This window comes from Crassostrea angulata, chromosome 3 (assembly GCF_025612915.1).
Source record: "Crassostrea angulata isolate pt1a10 chromosome 3, ASM2561291v2, whole genome shotgun sequence".
Taxonomy (NCBI): domain Eukaryota; kingdom Metazoa; phylum Mollusca; class Bivalvia; order Ostreida; family Ostreidae; genus Magallana; species Magallana angulata.
Window position 1 is genome coordinate 44,513,385 of NC_069113.1, and position 20,428 is coordinate 44,533,812.

General features: G+C 33.7%; 2 protein-coding genes across 3 annotated transcripts; both read left to right on the top strand.

Moving 5' to 3' along the window:
- Positions 1–2,601: 2,601 nt before the first annotated feature.
- Positions 2,602–15,808, top strand: LOC128177499 (uncharacterized). Of its 2 annotated transcripts, XM_052844218.1 has the most exons (6): positions 2,617–2,817; positions 7,769–9,168; positions 9,290–9,476; positions 11,314–11,462; positions 11,986–13,967; positions 14,452–15,808. In XM_052844218.1, exons 1-6 carry the CDS (start codon positions 2,661–2,663, stop codon positions 15,800–15,802), a joined length of 5,226 nt encoding a protein of 1,741 aa, XP_052700178.1. In that variant the 5' UTR covers positions 2,617–2,660; the 3' UTR covers positions 15,803–15,808. The 2 variants fall into 2 exon arrangements, with proteins under 2 accessions (XP_052700179.1, XP_052700178.1); XM_052844219.1 differs by lacking the exons at positions 11,314–11,462; positions 11,986–13,967; positions 14,452–15,808 and having other exon boundaries at positions 2,602–2,817; positions 9,290–10,970.
- Positions 15,808–19,667, top strand: LOC128176907 (uncharacterized; the record flags this gene model as incomplete). The annotated part of the gene is given in 4 exon segments (XM_052843430.1): positions 15,808–16,869; positions 17,089–17,275; positions 17,378–17,526; positions 17,634–19,667. Coding segments are annotated over 4 exon segments (2,922 nt in total), but the record flags the coding sequence as incomplete, so codon positions are not given.
- Between the last annotated feature and the right edge of the window lie 761 nt (positions 19,668–20,428).

Below are 20,428 nucleotides of genomic sequence, written 5' to 3' on the forward strand. Positions count from 1 at the left end.
AGTGATATTACATGGAAAACCCAATGGGAATCATGTTGTGTTGTACATGTATTTAAAAATAGAATTAACGGCATTAAGCTTTACGATGTATTATGTATCAGTTAATATTTCTTAAATCCAAACAAATTATTGACAAATTGATAATAATAATAATAATAATAAAGTCTAGTCTACGCCCGTACTAGTTTTTAATTTAGATTGGATAGTCTTGATTCCATAGCCTTGATTCCAAACGGTACCGTTGTAAAAAATTGATTCAACATGTGATGCTTGTTTTTGTCATGACCAATAATAATGTAAGTGCACGTGTCTTGCTGCTACATCAATTTATTGACAAATTGAATACTCTGGTTTCATTAATATTCAAGGATATCAATTTTCGTGGATAAAGTGAAAATCACAGTTTCATGGATATGTAAATTCGTGGCCAATGACTCAATCAATACAAAATGTTAAAATAAATTGCATTTCAATGAACATTTAATTTTGTGGATCAACTTAAAAACGAAATCCACGAAAATTGATATTCAACGAATATTGATGAAACCACAGTATCTTGACATTGATTAAAGACCAATATAATATATTCATTTTAATATAATTTTATTTAAGGTCCCTCAAACCAGGAATGATTGTTACTAATAGACAGCCTATGAACATATTATGATAGTTAAAGCATGAGTAATTTTCAGGATTTATTTTGTTACCTGATTTAATGATAAGCAATTTTTAAACAGCCATTAATTGAAACTTTAGTTTGGTTGGTGGCTTTGAAGGTATAGGTTTTTATTAAACTTTAAAGAAAAACAGTCATTCATATCGTTTCACATCGCTTCATCGTTGATGCTTTTTCATTTTTCGTGGTTTTCGTTCTACACGTTACAGCCTTTAGGATTGATAAAAATACTTCTTGTACAGTTGTACAGGTTTGGTTACATTTAAAAAAAAGAACTTGCAACAAATCATTTTTTTTATTTACAGTCGTATTGCATAAGCATAACAAAAGAAATATTATTTTATCATTAATCAAGGTCCTACAAGGCTAACACAATAAATCTGATACATATTGTTTACAATGTTTTGCTTTACGGACATTATACAGTGTAAACACCTTGTGATTTGAAAAGATAAAGAGGGATTTGATTTGTGAGATTTATACTGTTCTCTGTATATGGAGTGCTCTCTCTCTCTCTCTCTCTCTCTCTCTCTCTCTCTCTCTCTCTCTCTCTCTCTCTCTCTCTCTCTCGTGGAGATTATTTATCAGAATGTAAAAAGCAATAAAGAGTAGGTCAAACACAAGTACGAATTATATATTGTATATATGCCGGTTTATTCAAATAAAATCTGATCTGATGTTCAAAATCTAAATTAAACGTACATACATGTACATGTACCTGTATACATTTGTACGTTTGTTTGTCAGAGTGATCTCACTGTAATTTTCTGTGTAAGGATATGTAAATTACTTATTTTTTTCCAATCTGGCTATGAATAAACAACCTACACCCAATCTATAATATTAAAGGGAAAAAATCTGGACCTCAATTAATTTACTTTTAAAGAAGTAGAAACCACTGAGTTATTGTGAAATGATCATTTCTATGCATTTAGGACCACAATAAAGTATATTCATGCTCTTTTAAAAAAAAATATTTTTGGCTAACATGGATGATGATTTTGTTATTTATTGCTGTAATACTACGTACATTTTTCTGTAGTACCTAAGCATAGTTTTAGTCATCCAAATTATGCAGAATTTTTTCTCCAGTTAAAATATGAAAGCACATTCTTAGATACCATTATAAAATTACTCATAAAAATTAACTTCAGTATTTAGAAATAAATTTCATAGAAACTCGTTTTATTTGTTTTCGAGGAGTTCTGCCGGTATTGGAGTAAAAAAAAGTCATATTTTCTCAACGTTATTGTGTTAAATGTGTATAACAGTTTACAAATCTCTATTTTAATTTTCCTGCAATGTAATTACATCTGTGATAATTGTTTGATGTAAATAAAACAGTGTATGCATGAATGTGCAAACAATACTTAAATATTAAATTTATAATTTACAATATAAATCGTAGATATTTTTTTAGTTTTGCACAATCTTTTCCGGTTGTAAAGCATTATTTCTGACTCATTTGACAGTAAACAAACGTTGCCTGTAAATTTATAGGAAAGTAGTTCATTATCTCTTTTACCAGGACGCAAATACGAGGATCTTAAAATAGCCTTAGCCCATATTAACAATATGATGACAATTTTCATTATATTATAGTGACCATGTGTATTGTGTGATAAAGATTGCTTATTTAAGGATAACATTTTATAGGTATCGGACATTGTTGTCTACCTAGGTATATTTTATTTGAATTTGATATTATTTGTACTGATAAAAGCTAAGGTATTTGTAAAGGCACGTGTATCTGTAACATGTTGTTGATGTTTACATAACGTCATATAATATTTTCAGAAAATAAAAATGATTCTTGATGTTAACCTGTTTTTTCAACTTTTTATAGGTGTAATGCAAAGGGTTATCGGATATCGGTGAATATCACGAGTAACTTCCAAGTTTCCTTTTAAATACTTGGAAATATCCACAGGTATAAATTGTCAAATTACAACATCAATGTTCAGTCCTTAGAAAATCATTTGAAATGGCTGCAGAGAAAAAAGACAAAACACCTAATGAAAGGGAGATGGAACTCTATGAGCTTCATATATTTTACCTTGAGAAAGAAGAATCTGTACAAGAATTTTTGAATAAACTTCCAAGTACCATGGTAATAAAAGAAGAAATTGACACCAAATTAGGTAAGTCTTGTACGTGCTTTAATATTTCAATGCTACCTTTATATTGTTAATTTTTAGTGTGTCTAGAAAACTAACTAGATTTCTTAAGTTAAATAGTTTTTTTTCAGATAGTTTAAAATTAAGTATGTTTTTTCTTGAATGTGTCGGAGTTATTTTTAAAACATAATATGTATACCCATGATGAAGCCATGTTAAAATTTGGCCTGCGATACTTATTCTCGGACCATATACTAAGTATATCTTGCTGTGCGGCATGGTGGATCTGAGCTATACTTATGGAACTAAAACGTGACACCAACGAGTTTAGTTAGATAAAAGTTATACAGTTTAACGAATCGTAAGCATGTAGCCACGAAAGCCGAGAAGGATCATTCGAGATTCGAGATTCGAAATACGAGATTCGAAATACGAGATTCGAGATTCGAAATTCGAGATTCAATATCTAAATTAACCAATCAAATCAAGGATCTGAAAATATGTATCCTAGCGACATCAAACTGTTCTAAATAAAAATCATACGTACATGCTCTTATATACAAATAAATGCTATGTTCACTTCTCCCTACCTAACTAAATAATTATTTGTATTTACTTTTACACAGAATATCTAAGTAGACTAGTAATAATGCAGTGTGCTTCGCGGATCTAAGTGATTTTGTTTGCCCTGGTGCATTTCCACCTGATGCGTTTGAACCCTAAGGTATTTCACCACCAGTAATAGTTTAAAACCCGGGTTTATTCAACCCTTTTGTGTAAAAATGCGGTTATGGTAGAGAACTTCATAAGCGTAGCTAATTTTTCTGTAGGGGCTCCTAGGCCAATTTTAAAAAATTTTACTCTGTTAATTTAATAAGCTCCAATTTTCCCGAGGAGGGGGTCCAGATCCCCTGACCCCCTCCTTTCTAGATCCCCGCATGAAGATTAGTACATGTATCTAAATAATCTAAATATAAATAATCTGTCCTGTTTCACTAATAAATATAAGCATTACTTATTGTTTTTATGTATGCATACAGTGATACACTAGTACTATGATTATAAACAAATCATTGAGATATTATCACATCATATGCATACGGAATTATTAATAAATACAATTTTTTTCCTTTTCCTCAGTAAGCAACTTATTATGAGTCTTACTTTTGGAATTGTTTTCAATATAGAAGGATACCTACTCTCTACAATTAAAGGTAGGGATGATAAGGCGCCAATTTGTTCACATTGCCGATTTCTTGTGCAGAGAACAGTAAAACCCTTTATTTGATTGTGCATGAATATTTCAAAATTAATTGTTGTACACATATTTTGTTATAATTCATTCATTGATACATCAACAAGAAAGAATAAAAGCATATGTTTCACAGCCAAGTTAAGTTTCTCTGTAGTTTCCTACCCCCCTATCCCCCACCGCACCAAAATTGACAATAATTACATATAAGTCATACAAATGTTTACTTTTTTTGTAAGTAAATCTCTAAAGATGTAAATAAGCACTGCAAACAAAGATGTGTGTATTTAATATACTACTACATTACACTTAGCCAGATAAAATGTAATCAGGATGAAGCTACAAGGGGTGAGTGGTGCAAATTTACCAATTTGTCGCCATACACACAGAACACCAAATAAAGAAACTGTGAGTGGTGTGTGGAATGCATAAAAGATGGCGGCAAATTATCTCAAATAATCAGTGCAAAAACCCACAAATAGGCTGTTATTTGTCACATATCCTGCAAAAACATTGATAAAAATTGTTATCGTCCCATAACATAGCCGATTAAGTTAATGTGTACATATGGTCAACGTACATGTAATTCTAATATACAAGAAGGCGGACGTATCAGGCGGGGATCCAGAAAATTAAATTTCAAAAATGATCGGTTGAATTACATTAAATGCTTTGAAAATTGTTTTAAACTATCGCACGGGTCAAAATGCGTGATAGAAGCTATGTACAGTGTAATTGGAAACTTTCATTTTATATCAATATGTAGTATTACCTATTATAACAAATGAGAGTATAGCACAACTGCCACAAGCAATACATGTCCTTTACTTACCGGCACCACCTCCCTCCCCATAAAAAAAATGAAACAATTGTCGTTTTATTTGCTAAAATGTGTGTGGTTCAAGTTTTTCTAAAGGACATACCCGATTAGAATTGAAAAAAAGAGTCGTACGTTTAAAACTAATTTTGTCAAAACTTTTAGATTCATTTGGTTATATTTTGGTCCATTTGGGTAAATATATGCACCAGCGCAGCTCTAATTTATATATAATCAGGCCATAAATTCAAAATATTTTCAAAAATTAATAGCTTTAAATCCAGTGGATGAAAGAAAAGGAAAGCAAGTCGAACTCGATGAGTGCTAATACCTGTGTTGAATGAATGGTACAGTAGGATATGCGCAAAAAAGTCCCGTCTACTCTTTCCTCCCCTATAGTTATTGGAATATTAAATCCGATTATAAGAGTCAAATTAAAAATCAAGTACGGATATGTACCTGTTTATCAAAAGTAAAACTACTCATAATTTATCTACAGTGCATCGTTATGGAGCTACACAGAAAGTTTTATATTAATTTGCCGAGCCAATAAATTAATTAGGACTATATAGCCCCCCCCCCCCTCTTGAAATGTATATACTGAAAACAGATTATTGGCGTATACGATCCGCACACAATTTAAAGAAAATTTCATGTTTTTTTTATCATTATCGCTAGCTAATGTAAGACATCACAAATACCCCAAGCCCCCTCACGGGAAAGGAAATGCTAGGTGATGAGAGAGAGAGAGAGAGAGAGAGAGAGAGAGAGAGAGAGAGAGAGAGAGAGAGAGAGAGAGAGAGATGTAAATCACAGGTGCGCTAACACCGTTAAAATTAAAGCTTGCTAGTTGGTCTGCCCTACCCTAGCTACCTCCTCTCTTTTCTCGTTTTAGAGGCTTAATTATTGTCTATATATGCTTGTAACAAATCAAATCAATTTCAAATTCTAAATCAAACTGAATTTGACACTACAAAACTCTCTCTGTGTCTGTCTGTCTGTCTGTCTGTCTGTCTGTCTGTCTGTCTCTCTCTCTCTCTCTCTCTCATATCGACAATGGCATTGCCATACCCTACAATACACTATTCTTATCTGGATTTTTGTCTTTGAGGTTGTAAATCATTATATCTTCTATGGTTTAAAACTTTATTATAACCTATATTTTGACATGTCGATTATTTTTTTGAGTTTCGTTTCATAGCTAAAACATTTAGATTAAACAGATCTTTCTTCGCGAGCCGATTTTTACACAGTTGGGGCGAATACACTTCGGGTTAAAATTGTTCGGGGGAAAATACATACAGGGCAAACAAAACCACTTAGATTCGCAAAGCCAACAGTGTTATTTCTAATTTAATTGTTTATACTGTGTGGGGTTAATTCATCAATGTTAATTTAACCATTTTATAACCACTATTTAAGAGCTATTAAGACATTTATTTGTAGGAAAGAGCATGTACGAATGATCTTTCTTTAGAACAGTTTGATGTTGCTAGGATACAGGTTTCAGATCCATGATTTGATTGGTTAATTTAGATATTGAATCTCGAATTTCGAATCTCGAATCTCGTATTTCGAATCTCGTATTTCGAATCTCGAATCTCGAATGATCCTTCTCGGCTTTCGTATGTAGCCCATGCGACATTTTATGCTATTTTTTGCTCGAGGTCGACCTCCTCACCATTATTTCGGGGAATTTACGCTTATCGGAAAGTAAGCGCAAAACTTGATTTAAATTACCAAAAATGTCCGCACAGTTCTTTAAAAAGAAATTTTATTTCAATGTCAAAAAACAAAATTAAAATCAAATATAAAAAAAAATTGCACAATGTTTCTTTATGATGCAATCATAACGTTTTAAAACGCTTTTATTTCCAAGACATTTAAGCCTCATCAATACTGGTCGTACATACGTATATAGATGCTCTGTGGGCTCATGTTCATGAGCACCTACCGTCGCTGTTTGACATGCACATCAATCACCATGATTTCTTTGCAATACCTGAAAGTGCACATGCACGTGGCAGTTGCGCTTGACTAAAGAAACCTTTTTAATAATCGTTCACAGGCACGAATAATGCAAGGATGTCTCACTCATCGCAACCCGCGCACTCTGACCCTTGAATGTACGATGACCACAAGTCGCTTGTGCTCATCATCAATGTTTAATTTGAACGCACAGTAAGTTATACTGACACCATGCGTAACACCAATTGCTTATAGTGCGTGCTCATTACACTTCCCCAAATTAATAACAATGGAAAAAAATTTCATTGGGAAAATAGCAATTCATCACAGCAGCAATTACAGTTTAACAGCCGTCTTTCTCTTCGAGATCTTTTCGACATTTCAATCTTTACTTTGTTAATGCATATTGAGAAATAAAATTTTATTTCAGTACATGTCTTAAGAAAAAACATTCTTTGGAAAAACTGATATTTGTTTGTGCAACTATTGTGAAGCAATTCCAAAGTCAGACGTCGGTACGCGATTGACTTGCAAGATAGTATTTCGGTTAAAATGTTCGCAAGGCGAACGTACGTCTGTTGCACGATCAATAATTGTAAGACTATAGTTCCTCGGGGCATAGCACGTTGAGGGTAGCATACTGTCTTGAAATAAAATTGTACGTGACACCTATGACTGGCACGTCACACGTTTGTTTGGATGACGTTGCAGTTTTTCGCGCCCTACGGTCAGTTACGGCAGCCAGGATTGGTAAAATCCGTAGCACATGCACACGCACGATCACCAAACAAGTACGTCTAGTTGTGCCTAGGGCTTTAAGAATCGCACGGAAAATCGTGCACACATGACTTGCATGCATGTGATAAGTTCTAAAAAGCTTCCGCCATTATGATATTATATAATTTAGAAATGAAAGTTTTGTAACATTTTGTTTTTAGGCAATCTTCCAAAATATTCAAAATACACGAGGAGCTGTTCTTGGATCATTGAAACATCTTTGGGGAACGCCTTCTCCACAAACATTTTCAATCATTGGGTTGAGCATAAGCCATCAAGAGAAATAATGTCGTGGCTGCAAACTTTGCCTCTGAAAAGACGTTCCTTCCGAGCTCCAGAAACCATAGTAGAATGTAATGTCAAAGTTATGGGTGGAAGTATGACTTCTCCTGTTGAATTCGTCAAACACTGGGAAGAGGTAGCAGTTGCTGAGTTTCAACAAGACTCGTCCGTGTTAGTTTTAACAATCTCTGCTGGCATTGCGATCGAGATCAAGTTATCGCATTACATTCTTCATCAACATAGTATCATGCAGTTACAGAATGACAAGACTATCTTTTGTTTTAACGTGAAATTTTGTCCAAAATTATTTAAAGATCCATACAACAGAAAACAAAGGATTTCTTGCAGAGGAACCAGGTATCCGGAATTTGGTCTGTTAACGAGTTTCTGTGTACAGTTTAAAAATGAAAGTCCTATAACATCCAGATTGTTGTGGTACCTAAGATATGTTGACTTTGCCATTGTTCATACTCAATTGAGCGTTAGTGATCAAGTCCAGGAAATGAATCTGGAAATTAAAAATTTTGATAATGCCTATGCCTGGAGATCTCTCTGCTGTCAGGGATATAAGGTAACCAACCAATTAAGGACACTCGGTTTGGAAGAAATTTTATCAGAGGAATGTAAATATTCCGACGTGTTTACAACACTGGCCGACCATCTTGCCGGAAAACCATTCTTTCATTTAAAAGAAGAAATGCAAGATGCAATCAAACTGACAGAAAGCTATGGATTTGACAATAAAGTACCTAAAAACTACACAATGGTTCGAAGAGCTGTGCTTACACCGTCCAGACTAATTTTGTTGTCCAAAGAACCAGTATATTTCAATAGAATTTTACGCCAGTACAATGCTGATTATTTCATCCGACTGGTTTATCGGGACGAAGACTTTGAGAAAATAAGCGGAATGAAATACAGAGGACCTCAGCATTTGTTAGAGGACATGAAACAACATTTTATTAATGGCTTTACTATTCATGACCGTCATTACGAGTTTCTTGGATGTTCCAACAGCCAACTTCGAGAACACAGCTTTTGGTTTTTCAGCTCGTACGATTGTATCACAGCCAAATTCATCAGACAAAGCTCTGGTGATCTATCCAAGGAACGGTGTGTTGCATCTTACGTGTCTCGATTTGGTCTTTGCTTTTCGTCGTCTTGGAATACACTAACTATTGAAGAACATCAAGAAGTTCGTTTTGAAAAAGACGTAACAAGAAACGGATATTGTTTCACAGACGGTATTGGAAAAATTTCGAAAAGGCTTGCAGCAAAGGTTGAATATTTTAAAGTTTTTTTTTTTAAAGATAACATTTGAAATCCGTATTATTGTATAATGATTAAGGTCTTCCGTGTCCAACGGTAGACCTTATTGTTTTTATTAATTCTTATTTTAGGTTGCCAAAAGTATGGATTTGAATATTGTTCCCTCGGCTTTCCAAATACGTTACGGTGGATGTAAAGGAGTAATTGCTATAGATCCATCATTGGGAGAAAATAGAGAAATAATTGTTATACGGGAAAGTATGAAAAAGTTTGAATCAAACTCAAAAAGTCTGGAGGTATTGCAGGTTTCACGTCCAGGTAAATAATTTGCATTTCCTACAGCTGTATTTTGGTTTGTAAATGATGCTTTTTTACCTAAATTTCCTATGAGAATTACATTCCCTTAAGGCCACCTCAATTTCTTAAATTAATATTATACAGAAATTTTGTTTTTTTAACTTGTATACATCTAATTATTTTTTTTCAATTTAATAAACAATAATCTGTGAGGAAAACTGAAAGAATATTTCCGAGTTGTTCTGGTTTGGCACAAGAAGCTACATGTGTAACTATATCACTATAAACGTAGCAAATATTAAAGACTGTATATGAATTACAATACATATAATGTTAATAGTCATATTGGTTTTAAAAATAAGAGTCTCCTTTAGGTATATTGAATATGGATTATTGATATCCGTTATCTGAAATATATTTGGGGTCATCTACCAACAGAAATATATGAGTATCAATTTTATGTAAATTATTTAGTGAAAATATATTAAAATCATTCTTGGTTCACTATATTAGTACGAGGAAAATAATCAAAGTCATCTTTTCACAAGAACATGAATTTCAATAATATAACATTTTTATTGAAAACTTAGTTATGTATAAATTATGTTTTAAAGGATTTTTTTCTCTCCACAAAATAAGATGGCTTGCAAGTGGTTTTTTTTTTAGACAGGGGAGAACTTTGAAATTAATATTTAGTGACAATTATTGATTTAGTTTTAAGAGGTTGTATGAAGTAACAAATTGCTAGAATAAAGCTTGTAGTTGACTTTTTAATTTGAGGTTTTTATGGTCATATTTACATGTAACGTCCCACTCAGTATCTAGAAAGGAAATTATTTATTGTTAGCTGCATACTGCAACTCTCTGCGGAGGGGGCAGAGATACAATTCCATGGTGCAAGTGCGGGGGTGATTTACTACCGCAACGATTTTGGCTCAAAATATAAATTAATGACATACCATTTGCATTTTTTTTTTATCAGAACTCAAACAGTGTAGTTGTGTAGGATATCAATTAACCACAAAATATGTATCGGTTATTTTTAGTGTTAGTCAACATATCAACTTGAATATGTCCACCATGTTTACTGACTGTGATCGGTTTTATTTTGGAACAGCCAATGATATTTTAGTGATAGAACGATGTAATACCGCTTATTTACACTGATATTTGCGTTATCCGCGTTATCTAGCCCACCTAAACCCGAAGTTTATACCACATGCAATCACGCGAGAACTATCATGGCTGCTGAAAAAGACGATTTGCTAAAATGCTGGTGTATTTTATTTCATTTTTCTCCATAAATAGATCAAGGAAGTGTAAAATAACAACGATCTCCATGTCTCCATGTTTAGACCAAAGTCAGCCGGTTTAATAAATAATTTTTGCACCATTTCGGAGATCCTATGGAATGGTATTCCTCTTCATAAACATCAGATGAAAAAAATCAAAGAGGGCTAGATTATGGCAAATAATTTCTTTTAAATGGGCTTTATTATATTTTTAAGAGATATATATATATATATATATATATATATATATATATATATATATATATATATATATATATATATATATATATATATATATACACAGATGATTTTTAAAAAATGTTGATAATATAAATAAAAAAAGTAATTAAAAAACTGACATATCTTATGGATCACAAAAAGAAAGAGACTTGGAAGCGAATGGATAAACTCTTTTTGGAATGCATCTTAGTTTACTAATATAAAGAATATGAAAACTGGCAAATTTGGAATCAATTATTTTTTTAAATTAAAACTTCTCAAGTGTATACATATTAAATTCAAATATCACTGTCGTTTGAAAGATATATATGTTTTCTTTATTGCAGTTCCACTTCACCTTAACCGACAAGTCATAACGCTCCTCTCAGGACTAGGAATTTGCAACAATTATTTTCAAGATCTCCAAGAGACAATGTTATATGAATTGTCAAAAATGCTTTTTGATAATGATGCGGCATTTGTAAATCTTAGAGAGGTTAGTTTGATCCTATCTATTTGTCTATCTAAAAATAAAACATTCGGTAACAAAATACTCCAACAATTAAGTTCATAGCGTTTTTGCCTTTTTGTCAACTAGTTTGTCTTTGCCTGGTTTGTCATATATACATGTATAAGGCATACAACTGGATCCCAAAGGATGATTTGATCCTTTCACGGAAAATTTGATATATCGATCTTTGTTATCTTCTCTCATCAAATAGAATATAATAAATCAGACTATCTAATTGCAATTCTGAAAACATTTTGCCTGTCTGCTAACTATTTTAGAAATTACCTCGAATAGTGATGATAAAAGTATTCTTTGTATACTTAGTATAGTCTCTTTACGACGGTTAATAATGCATGTTGAAACAAAAAGGTTCACAATTTTGTAGGTTTTGTTTGATAAGATTAAATAGTTATATGATTGGAACACAATGCCATTAATTATTTGGCAAATCTGCAATGAATAGTGATTATCTCTTTTATATATTTCCATATATTTTGCTTAATTTCAGCTTTCAATCGGCATTGATTTTGAAAATCTGCACCGAGAAGGAATTAGTTTTGTTTGCGAGCCTTTTTACAGGTCTCTTCTTTTGTGTATTTTTCATCAGAAGCTTAAAGATTTGAAAAACAGAACAAGAATTAGAATTCCTCTTAATAAAGGTCGATTTATGATGGGCACTTCAGACGAAACTAAGACACTGGCATACGGACAAGTGTTTATACAGTATTCTACAGAACTGCACCATCCTATGATAAACGTAAAAACTGTTCTGGGTAAAGTAGTAGTCACAAAAAATCCTTGTTTTCATCCAGGAGATCTTCGTATACTTGAAGCAGTGGATATCCCCGGACTTCGACATATGGTTGACTGTATTGTTTTCCCTCAGCGTGGTTCTCGGCCACATCCAAATGAAATGTCCGGTTCTGATCTTGATGGAGATGAATATTTTGTTTGCTGGGATGAGCGACTTCACTCGATTAAAAACCAAATTCCAATGGATTTTCCAAAAGCTAAAAAGAAACGTCTTGAATCATATATAACGGTACCAGACATCATTGAGTTTATTGCAAATTACATACAAAATGACAACTTAGGAATCATCGCAAATACTCATCTGGTCTTTGCGGACTATGAAATGGACGGAATATTTTCAAGTTCATGTCTTCAATTAGCAAAAATGCATTCTGATGCTGTGGACTTCCCGAAGACTGGCAATGCACCGTCATTACAAAATTTTGAGTCTCCAAAAGAGTATCCAGATTTTATGATGAAAAGAGATAAGCTACAATACACGTCTTTAAAAATAATCGGAAAACTTTTTCGACAGTGCCGATTTTTACTTTCAAAAACTCATTCTCAAGCCTTTTTCGATGGTATTGGTGTGAGTGATATAACTGATCTTCCTTTGTCACAAATAGATATTGAAAATGCTATTTTACAAAGGAATGTTTACAACGAGAGTATCCTACAAATAATGAATGCTTATGGCATTGAAAATGAGGCGGAAGCGTGTACCGGATTAGTCGAGTCACCAAAGACCAGAAGAGGTTGCTTAAAAGGCGAAACATATAACGTTGAAAAGGCCCTTCGGTCTCAAATATCCGTTTTATTTGAACGAACTAGAACAGAGTTTTTCAGAGACTTTGGCGGAGAAAAAAAGTTATCTGAACTAAAGAGTATGATAATTTCTAGAAAAGCGTTGGCATGGTATACAGTAACTTATGAGGATCGTTTCAGAACACCCAAACAATTACTGAGTTTTCCTTGGGTAGTGGCTGATGTTATATGCCAAATAAAACTGAAAACACTGCGAAACAATGCTCTTCACAAAATAGAACGAAGTATTCAAACGAAGATAAAGTCTTCTGAATTAGATAAAAAAAGAACTATTAACAAACTACGTCGTGTGATTCAGACTAACATCCCTCGGAAAATACATTCTAAATTTTTATTTGAACATGAACTGTTTTCAGCCAATTGCTGCAATGAATTTCTCGGAATAGAAAAAAAAGATCTCAAGATATTTTTAAGATATATGGAACGTCATCAAGATCATTCATTTTATTCTGAACATGACATATTTCAAAGAGGGTTTATATGCTTTCCTATCAAAATATCTTCAAATGAAAAGGGATTCGTGACTTTAGTTACAGATGAAAATATAAAACAATTGTGTGGAAGACTGAATAACTTCATTCAAAAGTCCCATGAATTAAGATATATTGCGCAAATCCTTCTCGAGAACATACGAGAAAGTAATTACGATGGAGGACCAATAGATATTTATGAATGTGTCTTTCCATTGATGCTATTAGAAGAATCAGCAAATCAGTATGTAGACCGGAACAGGTTAAGTTCGAGTATTTTTTCAGAACTGTTGTTATGTTGTTTAAGAAATGCAAGAGGATTTGTCGAAAATTGTGTACATTCGTCATGCCTACCCACTCCCTTTAAACAGTGGTTAGTAAGAAATAAAAAGAATATAGTACATACAGTCATTTCATGCATATCTTTTACAATTTAATGCTATGCTATGGTATGCGATTTTAATGATATGCTATGAGATTTGTATGGTATGCTATGAGATTTGAATGCTATGCTATAAGAAGTTGAAATGAAGGGCTTAATGATATGGTATGCTTTGCTATGCTATGGTATGCTATGAGATTTGAACAAAAACGCCTCCATACACAGAAGAGTTCCACACATTTCGAAGTGAAATAGTAAGAAGCCAAAGTTTACCACAAATCTATCATGTAAACATTTATTTTTTCAAATAAAAACATTTAAAACCAAGTTAAAATAATGTTGTATGCTATGCTATGGTATGATATGACGAATGCGATTTTATGAGATTGTATGCTATGATATGAGATTCCAATGCTATGCTATGAGATTCCAATGCTATGCTATGAGATTTCAATGCTATGATATGCTATGGTGTATGTTGTAAAAGATATGCTTGAACTGACTGTATGTGTTTGCAAAAATACATAGAAATCGCCGAGTCTTTAAATATCGTTTCTCGAAGTCATGGGCGAGGTTTTGAGCATGAAACATCCGAATCTGTACTTCTCCCAACCGAGTCTTGGAGCTCAATTGAGTATGCTCAAACTTATGCCCGTTTCAAAATGATGGAAATTTCCGGCGCTGATGTTTATTTACATAGCGTATCGTTTGGAAAACAAGAGAGTTTACAAATGGAGGCAGTCGGAACAGTGCCCCAACTAAGTTGTCTCAGCAACATTGTGTATAAATTATCAGAAAAATTAAAAAGCTTGCAATCGGCAAAAAATGGTTATGTATCAATGAATGGAACATTTTCCGTTTTATTTGAAGGAGCTTCAGATAGCTTGGACATTTTAAAGTTAGTAAAATACGATGGTCTGTGTCAAGGAAAACACAGAAAAGTTGCAAAATATATCCCACAACTTTTGAATACCAAATGCAATGCCTCATATGGTAGAGATGCCTTTCATGAAATGTTTATGTCGCAGTGGCGAATAGTCCAGAGTGAATATGATTCCATTTTTCATGGTGATTTATGCATTGTTCTTGCTTTAGGATATTTTTATGTCATGGATATCCAGGATTCCACCCTGTCAATTTCTGACTTAAACCAATATTTGAGTTCGTATCAAGAACGATTAGAAAATCAACGCTCAAGATCTAAAGTACCGTATTCCTTTTCCTTTTTACCGATAAACAGCAATTTAGAAAACATTGAAAAAATCCTTTCTGAACATTTCGTGGAAATACAAACGGAGAAAAGAGTAAAAGTCCGACTTGGAAATATGGGAATGTGTGATCTGGATGAAAATCTAAGTTTTTTACGATGGAATGCACCAGAAATAAAATGGTTTCTTGGTCAAATAATTTGCAAATGTGAAAACAGAACGAGCGTCAGATGTAAAATGCAGTCGTTCAGAAATTTAAAAGAAAAGGCATTACAAAGTATGAAAGAGTATGAACTCTTAGTGGATCACATATTTAATGGGTCTCTCTGTAAAAAAAACGACAATGTGTATGTTATCAGAAATGAAATTGTCAAATACATTCGAGAAAAGGAAATAACAGTTTATTCCAATTTAAATTTAAATACTGAAAACGAAGCATGGCGGTTAGTTCGGGTTGAAGTGTCAAAAATTCGTGAATATGAGGTAGGTTATCTTGACCGTCAGGTTGCAAAATGTATCTCTGAAAGAACTGAATTAGTGATCATACCACCAACCCCTGACACCAAATCATCAGAAGACGAGATCAGAAATTATGTAGACTGTCTTTGGGATGTTGCTTTGTACTTTGGAAATGTTATGGATAGTTAAGTTTACTTATCAATGTAAAATCCAATCCAAAGATCTTCAATAGGAAAAAGATAAATGAAAATAGAACAGATGAAGTGAGAAATGTGAGCATTTCCGGTACAACGCGAGAAGAGTTTGGCAGATCCAATAGTTTTTATATCAAATGGCCAAGTAATATATTCGATGATTTGAAAAATAAATCGAAAAATCCAGTAGGATGGGAGGTTATTTCCCGATTTAAAAGGCTAGGGTTCAACGTCGTCTATGCTGATGTTACTGTGTTACCTTATTTACAAAGGGCAATTACATTTTCATTTGAAGATTTTGACATGGAATATGCCTGGAATTGCCTCTGTTCTCACGGTTTCAAAGTCACCGATCACTTAAACGAGGAGAATGTGTCATTTCTAAGAAGATACAAGATGAAGTTGACTCCAGATATGTTACATCGTATCACAGCAAAGACAAATGATCGTCCTTTTATTCCCTTTGCCAGTCTCATTTCTAAAAAGATTGAAAAAACCGAAATTATCGTATAAGAGGAAGATGACATGCCCCCTGGCTACTCCATGATTCGTCGAATGGTCTTAACACCAACAAAACATGTATTTTATCCAAAAGAACCAATCGTTCAAAATCGTATCATTCGACAATATGCAGAAGAATATTTTATTAGAATAGTTTTCCGCGATGAGGATTATGAAAAAGTGAGTGCAATTGCACCTAACTCCCTTGATTCAATTATAGGCGCAATGAAACAATTTTTGTGCGCTGGATTTCGAATCCTTACGCGTCATTATGAGTTTTTAGGATGTTCTAACAGCCAACTTCGAGAACATGGCTTTTGGTTTTTTTGTCCAAACGATGATACAAACGCACAGATGATTCGTGATAACTGTGGTGACATTTCACGGGAGAAATGTGTTGCGTCGTACGTTTCACGCTTTGGTCTTTGTTTTTCTGCATCACGTAACACGGTCGATGTTGGTATGCAGGACGGAGAATTAGTACATCAAGATGATATCGAGAGGAATAACTACTGTTTTTCCGATGGTATTGGTAAAATATCCCCTTGTCTGGCTAATAAGGTATTTGTATTTATTGTTGAGATAATGATATTATTTAATCTTTTATAGAAATAAATCGATATTGATATTAATTAAATGTAGACACGTCATTGCAAATGTTTTAATATTTGACAAACATTAATTGCAGATAAATTGTTACGTAATATCAATGTCAATGATTTAGATTTTCAGTTTTGATTTTATAAGTTTCGGTATTATAAATGTAAATCGTTCAAATAGGTTACTAAAGCTCTTGGTTACAAAGTGAAGCCCTCTGCATTTCAAATTCGATATGGAGGGTGCAAAGGGGTTGTTTCACAAGATCCAGAACTTGGTGAGGAGAAAGACGTCCTTGTAATTCGTGAGAGCATGAATAAATTCAATTCGGAGTCGAAAAATCTCGAGATTCTTCAAGTAACAAAACCAGGTATGAACTATTCAGAAAAGGTTGCGAAGTATTATGTATTATTTAAACAAATCATTTTAATTTAAAATGTGTAATGTAAATACGAATTGTACCATTCATTAGGGAGACTTCACTTAAACAGACAAGCAATCACACTTTTATCTGGACTTGGTGTCGCCGATAAAGTATTCTTATCACTTCAAGAAAAGATGTTGTTTAGTTTGGCAGACACGATGGTCTATGACAAGGGGGCTATTAAAGTTCTATCTGCGGTGTGTATTCGTATCTATATGTAATCTTAATTCAGTTGGTTATTTAAAAATTCATTTTGAAATGTTTTCATTCATGTTTTATCATAATGAATATTACTTCTTTACAGTTGTCAATTCATATCCGGTTTAAACAACTTCAAAAAAGTGGAATTGTGTTTGTTAAAGAGCCATTCTTTAGATCCATGTTAATAACAATCTATAAGTGCAAAATTCGGGATTTGATGCGACGTGCACGGATCCAATTATCATGGGAAAAAGGGCGCATTATGATGGGAACATTAGATGATACAGGAACATTAGAATACGGCCAGGTCTTTGTACAGTATTCACAAAAACCAGGGAAGGAACAGGAAGACACAATTGTTCTTGAGGGACCGGTTGTAGCTACGAAAAACCCCTGTTTTCATCCCGGGGATTTGCGCAAATATGTCGCTGTAGATGTTTCTGCCTTACATCACATGTTTGATTGCATTGTATTTCCTCAAAAAGGGAAACGACCTCATCCCAATGAAATGTCGGGATCGGATCTTGATGGTGACATGTATTTTGTAAGCTGGGACGACCAGTTTTACAATGTTATTAAAAATCAAGAACCTATGGATTTCCCAAAAGCAAATAAAAAAGACTTGCATTGTAGGGTCAATGTCAATGACATAATTGACTTTGTTGGAGAATATATAAAAAATGACAACTTAGGTATTATTGCCAACGCACATGTTGTGCATGCTGATATGAAAAGCATTTTTACGGATGCCTGCAAGCAGCTAGCGAAAATGCATTCTGATGCAGTTGATTTTCCTAAAACTGGACAACCAGCAAAAATGTTTAGAGACCTAAAATTAGATAAATATCCAGATTTTATGCAGAAAACAGATAAACCACAGTATTTGTCGAAAAAGGTTCTTGGGAAATTGTTCAGGCAGTGCAGAGCCCTTGAACAAGCACAAACTAGACAGAAAGACCACACCAAAATAATTAGAAGTATTGTTCCAGATAAAGATCTGCTTTTGATTGACTGGCAAAAGTATGAAGACGATGCCGTTGTTGCGAGAAATACTTACAATGAAAAGGTTCGACAACTTCTGCTTCTGTATGGAATAGAAAATGAAACTGAAGATATTTCTAGAATAATTCGAAGACTAAATCCTCAGCGAGGATGCCTGAAAGATGAAAAATATGAAATAGAAAAAATAATAAAAATGAAAATGTCTGTTGTGTGTAAACATACAAGAGAGCGCTTTTTTTACGAATTTGGAGGTGAATCAAACATTGATTTTCACCGTTGTGAGAGTGAAATACTAAGGAAGGCTTCAGCATGGTATGCTGTGACTTATCGTCGAGACTTCGATAACCCTGAACCATTGTTAAGCTTTCCTTGGGTTATCTCTGATGTGATAGGTTTGCTGAAACAGGATAAAAGTGAAAAGAGGGAACAATTGCTGCCACAGGACCTAACAGACGAAGATGAAACCGACTTTGACAATTTATTTGAAATAGGATCGTCAATAGTACGTCGATATTTCTCTACTAAGTATCAAAGGCATGAAACTTTGCAAAGACTGAAACATTTTGGGAATACTGTTTTTCGTATTCTTGAACCTGTCAAGGGAGCATCTTTTTTTCCAATTTGACTATTTGTGACAGGGTTGAGAGAGGATGAAAACACTTTAGATATTTATATTAGTACGCACAAAAGCAAGTATGCAACTACTTAAAAAACATTCAGAAGTTGTTTTTAAAAGTGGTTTCCATGTTGAGAGGGGCTTTAATCACAAATATAGAATTTCTATCAATGACACCAAATTTTATGTCAGATTTTTAAAGGACGTTAACATTTTACGTCATTCAGTTTTTTTCTCAAACTTTGTGCGAGAAAACAAAGCGATTGCTCCGGTAATTATGTTCCTTTTAGACTGGGCAAGGCGAACATCTATTACTTTGGGATCAAGACAAATTTTTGATGAAATAACTTTTTCAATGGTCATTATTGAATGTATACTGAGCATGGAGGATCTCAAGAAAGATTTAAAGTGTTCATTTCCCGAAACACTGCTAGCAAATTCTTCTGGATTAGACCTCGTGGAAATGGTAGAAATTGATGATATTTCAAGAAGCAATCAAAAGATTTTGGCAAAAGTAGTGATGTATTTTTTCAGAGAGTACAGAGCAACTCTAGCTACCGAAGCAAGTGGAGGAATGATCAAATTTATTTCTGATCCATCTCATAAAGATCCAAATGTTAACATTCTCAAAAACTCATTGAGTCAAAGTAATACAACGGCGCTACTAAATGAGATGCTTTGTGGTTATCAAGAAATAGCTGAGAGAAATACGATTGATAACTTCTTTGGAGATGTTGATCTTGTTGAGAATCATCTCGTTTTAAACCTTCCACTTGATACTTGGGATTCTGTTCTGTTTGCAGAAGCATACACTGAAAGAAGACTTTCTAAGGAAACGGGTGCAATAGTTAGAATCCGGAGAGCCAACTTTAGAGAAACTAAGGGGGTGATATTAGAAGCTTGGGGTAATTCTGAGCAGCTCTGGAAGGTCAACAAATCGTTACAAGACCTTGGAGACAAATCATCCAAGTTCGTAACAACCTATTCCAGAGACAAGGCGTTCGTTGAAGGAGCTTATGTGACTATATTTGAAGGTTCTAGATCGACAGATGATATGCTGGATTTTAAACCCTACACTGGATTGATTCAAGAGCATCATAAGCACCGAGAAGCTGTACATCTTCCATACTTGCAATGCGCCGTTCGAAAGTTTGAGCCGTCCATAGAACATGTGGACGACAATGACCCCGACTGTCAGATATTTCAAAACGTTTTCCTACAACAGATTAACGTTGTTAGAGAAAACTATGATTATACATTTAACGGCATTCTCCGCTTTG